At 55.1% G+C, this 4,668-nt stretch overlaps 1 protein-coding gene across 2 annotated transcripts; it reads right to left on the bottom strand.

Moving 5' to 3' along the window:
• Positions 1 to 1,282: 1,282 nt before the first annotated feature.
• TMEM41A (transmembrane protein 41A) lies at positions 1,283 to 4,567 on the bottom strand. Of its 2 annotated transcripts, none has more exons than XM_053952154.1 (5): positions 4,405 to 4,567; positions 4,176 to 4,329; positions 3,219 to 3,380; positions 2,564 to 2,702; positions 1,283 to 2,015 (listed from the first exon to the last, which is right to left on the bottom strand). In XM_053952154.1, the coding sequence occupies exons 1-5, from the start codon at positions 4,500 to 4,502 to the stop codon at positions 1,819 to 1,821; spliced, it is 750 nt and encodes a 249-aa protein (XP_053808129.1). In that variant the 5' UTR covers positions 4,503 to 4,567; the 3' UTR covers positions 1,283 to 1,818. The 2 variants fall into 2 exon arrangements, with proteins under 2 accessions (XP_053808129.1, XP_053808128.1); XM_053952153.1 differs by having other exon boundaries at positions 1,283 to 2,047; positions 4,405 to 4,564.
• Between the last annotated feature and the right edge of the window lie 101 nt (positions 4,568 to 4,668).

Here is a 4,668-nt window from a genome sequence, read left to right on the forward strand (position 1 = left end):
ACTGTTCCAGTCCAGTGTCGCTGCTCCTCCCGCTGCTCCTGACCCTGCATCCCTCTGGGAATGCCACTAGGGCAGCCCCTTGCCCCGCCCATGGAGGTGCCACCCCAGCCTCCCCTGCACTCATGTCCCATGGCCTCACTGTGTGTGGGCAGAGCTGGCTCAGCACCTCCACATTCCCGGGATGGTTGCTGTCAGTTCTGGGGGGGTTTGTAGGATTTTCCTTAGTGACACCTCCCTGGGATTGCACAGACACAGTCCCCACATTGCTGTATGGGCACCTCTGCTGCGGTTCCTTGCACTTCCTCTCCTGGCAGGGTCTGGGGTTGAGAGGTGTAGGTGAGCCTGCTTACTCCTTGTAGTAACACCGCATTCCAGGGCCGGAGTAAACTGTGGGTTTCCTTTCCAGCATCCCGAGTACCCTGATCCAGTTCTCGTGGCTGCTGACAGCTCCTGAACACTAGCCTAGATTTTCTCCCAGAGCTGAATGTTGCCCTCCCCACTGTCGTGTTAAGTACCCATTTCATCTTGGCCCTGTCCAGTAGTGTTCATCCCCTCCTCCCTGCTCTGTGGATTCCTGAGACAAACTTGATTTTTTTTTGTATTGACCAGTGTACAGTGATGGAAACAAGAATGACTATCAAAGCAAACAATGCATGGAATAAAAAGCCAGTGTACTTCAATGCTGCAGGCTGGTCTGGTGATCTGGGAGTGGGTTCTCATGGACTTTAGGATGATGTCATGAAGCCTTGCTCTGGGGTCTGCCATCTGCCCCTTTCCATACCTGGAAGGTTACTTTATCCTCCAAGTGGATCTCCTCATGGAGAGCAAATACCAAAACCCCAAGAGCAGAGTATCATTCTGGGGGGAGGAGGGTGCTGAGGCCCTGGCACAGGTTGCCCAGAGAAGCTGTGGTTGACCCTGGATCCCTGAAAGTGTCCCAGGCCAGGCTGGACAGGGCTTAGAGCAACCTGGGATAGTGGAAGTGTCCCTGCCCATGACAGGGGGTGAAGCAGGATGGGCTTTAGGATCCCTTCCAACCCAAACCATTCTGGTATCCTATGTTCCCCACAACTGGGACAGAGCCCAACTCTATTTTGAATCCTCCTAGTTACACAGGAGCAGATGTGTGGGTTTCAAGGTGCTTTTCAAGGACAAATCTCTGCCAGTCAGGCACATCCATTCCTGTTCTTTTCCCCTTTATGCTTTATGGGGCGTAGCAGCCACTGGCAGACCAGAGAAGCAGTCTCAAGTGCTCTGACATGAATGATTCAGGCAGCTCAAATCCTGAGCATTTTTCTGCAGACTGTGCCGGTTTAATGTGGGAATCAAAGAAGAATCTTCTACAGCTGCACCCTGAAACACCATTATTTTCTCAACTTGGTGCTTGTACAGCTGCACTGGAGCACAGGAGCACATGGCTCATCATTTCAGGCCAAAAATGCTAAATCTGTCTGGAGTTGGAGGGAGCAGGGCCTGCCTACTGCCTGCAGGGTTGTGCTTGGCCAGTGATCCACAGCTGGGTTCTGGTTTGCCTTCCTCACAGGATGCCAATGATCCTCCTTTTATTCCCCACAGCCTCAGAACACAGGAGACTGATTTAAAATGAAACAGGCAAATTAACTGAGTGTTCACAAAGCCCCTCTATCTCTCTCTCAGTGCAGGTACATGCACAGATAAACATTCATTAAAAATAAGAACGGACGCCTCCTCCGAGATGAGAAGGATGATTAAAAATTGCCACTGTCCTTGGTGACACAGAACATGCAGAATATAACCCCTGGGAAGAGTCCTGCAGCTTTTACCCCAAAACTGGGGCACCTAAGCCATCACAAGCTCTTTCTGCCATTTAGTGTCTGAGCTTGCTTGTTGCCATCCAGCTTCAGGTGTTTCTTGCTGTATCTCTTGATGAGGGTCCCTGGAATCAGTGCAGCCACAGCCATGGCCAGCAGCTTGAGCAGTGTGTCCCAGGAGAAGATGGCGTCCAGAGAGGTGATTTGGGACAGAATGGCCCCTGTCTGCACACAGATGAAATTATATGGTGTAAGGCCTGAAGGAATCAGAGCAGAAAAAAGCTGTTAGTTTCCCCCTAGAGAAAACTAGCTAAATATGCCCAAAGCCAGACACAGAAATCACAGAATTGTTAGGGTTGGAAGGACTTCTGGAGATCATCCAGTCCAACCCCTCCTGCTAAGGCAGGGTTACCCAGAGCAGGTGACACAGGAATGTGTCCAGGGGAATTTAGAACGTTTCCAGAGAAGGAGACGCCATGCTCTCCCTGGGCAGCTGTTCCAGTGCTCTGCCACCCTCCATGGAAAGTTCTTCCTCATGTTGAGGTGGAACTCAGTGTTTTAATTTACAGCCACTACACAGGGGTTTGTGCTTGTAACAGAAAGAACCAGGTGTAAAGCAAAATTTGCAGCACTGGGGACACCTACAGAATGCTCAAGGGCAGCGCAGAGGAAACAGACCAAGGGTCAGAGTCCCAGCTCTGCCCTCCCTGGCTCAGTGATACCAAGAGCAGCGGTGTTACACTGTCCCCTCAGGCCACGTCCCCAGGCCTTACCAATGAGAACGGAGAGAAAGAATTGGGACATGGGGATGTTTAAAATGGGAGCCGAGAGGTTCAGAAACCAGTTTGGTGTCATGGGGAACAGCCTCAGGAACAACAAGAAGAAAAATAAGCAGCTCCTGTTCTCTTCTACCTGCCAAAAGAAACAGTCCATATCATTCCTGCTCCTCAAACAGCAGTAACATTCAAATGGCCACGATACCAGAGTGAATTTTTCTTCTAACATCCCACAGCGTAACATCAGCTCAGAACTGAGGGAAAGCAGCAATATTATGTCTGTACTGGAGCCTAATGGTGAGCCAGCCCTCTTCAAAGAAGGGGTGGAAATGGGATCTCACCAGAACAAAAGATCAAGAAGTCAAGAGCAGAACCACCTCCATTGTACAATACAGCATGGGATGGATGGAGGCAGTTCTGGAGCACAGGTGCTTCCCAAACCCTCCTTTATTTCAAATCTGCTTTTCCTTAGGATCCAGGATTTTCCTGACAGCCCCTCTGCCAACAGATTTGCTCCAAGAGAGTATCCTGCTCCTAGACTGTGCCCTCATCAGGCCTGGAGCATCCCCTGCACACACTTGTTTTCACTGTCACCCCAAGAGCAGCCTGGCCCAGGGCCATCGTGGCTGTCAGCAGAACTGCCAGTTCTTACCTTCCCTTGCAGCAGAGCCACCTTGTCAGGGAAGAAGTGGACTATGAGCTGCTTGCCAAAAGCTGCAGAGAGCAGGTAGCAGAGGGTGGCTCCCACAGACGTGAGCACTGAGCACAGCACCAGCCCCATCCATGGCCCAAAGAGTGCTCCAGCCAGGACATTCTGTGGGAACAACATGGAGTGAGGCCTGGGGGACACAGTGTGTCACAGAACCACAGAAATGTTAGGGTTGGAAAGAGCCTCTGGAAATTATCCAGTCCAAAGGGCCTGCCAAGGCAGGGTCACCCAGAGCAGGTGACACAGGAACAGGTGGGTTTGGGATGTCTCCAGAGAAGACTTTGCCCTCCCTTGGGCAGCTGTTCACAGTGCTTTCCCACCCTCTGTGGAAAGAAGTTCTTCTGCACATTGAGGTGAAACTTCTTTTGTTTTACTTTATAGCCATTGCTCCTTGTCCTGTTGCTGGGCACCACTGAACAGAGTCTGGCACCATCCTCTGACACCCCTTGGAGATATTTACATGCATTAATGAGATCCCCTCTCAGTATTCTCCAGACTAACCATCCCTCATCAGAGAGATGCTCCAGCTACACCTCTTTGTGGCCTCCACTGGAGCCTCTCCTCCTTGTCTCTCTTTTCCTGAGGAGCCCAGATCTGGACCTGGCACTCCAGCTGTGCCTCACAGGGCTGAGCAGAGGGGCAGGATCACTCCCCGACCTGCTGGCAACGCTCTTCCCGGTGCTCTCCAGGGTCCCACTGACCTTCCTGGCTCTCAGGGCACATTATCCACCAACACTCCCCGATCCTTCCCAGCAGAGCTGCTCTCCAGCAGGTCAGCCCCGACCCGTACTGCTACTAAGGGTTATTCCTGCTCAGGTGCGGGCCCGGTCGGGTCCCTCCGGCTCCTCCTGCCCGATCCGTGAGTCCCCGGCCCCTCGCCCCGCGCCGCCCTCCCCGTACCAGGAGGCTGGAGCCGGGAATGGCGAAACTCTGCTTGTACAGGTACGCGCCGCAGAACAGGGCCAGCGCCGCGCCCCGGTGCTGTCGCTCGTAGTCCCGCAGCGCCTCGGCCAGATCCCGCAGCTCCTCCAGGTCCGCCGGGAATCGCAGCGCCCTGCGAGGGGAGAGACGCACGGGCAGCCCCGGGGGAAGGAGGGACACACGGGCAGCGCCGGCCGCCCACACCCACCTGCGCGTCTGCCCCGCGCTCAGCCGCACCGACAGCAGCCACAGCGCGGCCGTGGCGGCCGCGAAGACGAGCAGGAGCCCAGCCGGGCGCCGCCACATCCCGGGTCGGGGCCGCCGCCGGACCGAGCCGAGCCGAGCCGAGCCGAGCCGAGCGAACCCGGCCCCTCCCGGCCCGGCCCTGCCGCCCTCAGCGCCCCGAGCCGGGTGCGCAGGCGCGGGGCGGGGCCTCCGTGAGGGGCGGGGCCACGATGGCGGCCGGCGGGGC

The sequence above is a fragment of the Vidua chalybeata genome, chromosome 10 (genome assembly GCF_026979565.1).
Source record: "Vidua chalybeata isolate OUT-0048 chromosome 10, bVidCha1 merged haplotype, whole genome shotgun sequence".
Taxonomy (NCBI): Eukaryota; Metazoa; Chordata; class Aves; order Passeriformes; family Viduidae; genus Vidua; species Vidua chalybeata.

Bases quoted from the DNA above. Each gene is read 5' to 3' on its own strand.
- TMEM41A (XM_053952153.1), bottom strand. From the start codon at position 4,502: ATGTGGCGGCGCCCGGCTGGGCTCCTGCTCGTCTTCGCGGCCGCCACG. The intron at 3,381-4,175 runs GTACGGGGAGGG...TTGTTCCCACAG, and splicing joins TTCCCGGCTCCAGCCTCCTG to AATGTCCTGGCTGGAGCACT. The intron at 2,703-3,218 runs GTAAGAACTGGC...TTCTTTTGGCAG, and splicing joins TGGCTCTGCTGCAAGGGAAG to GTAGAAGAGAACAGGAGCTG.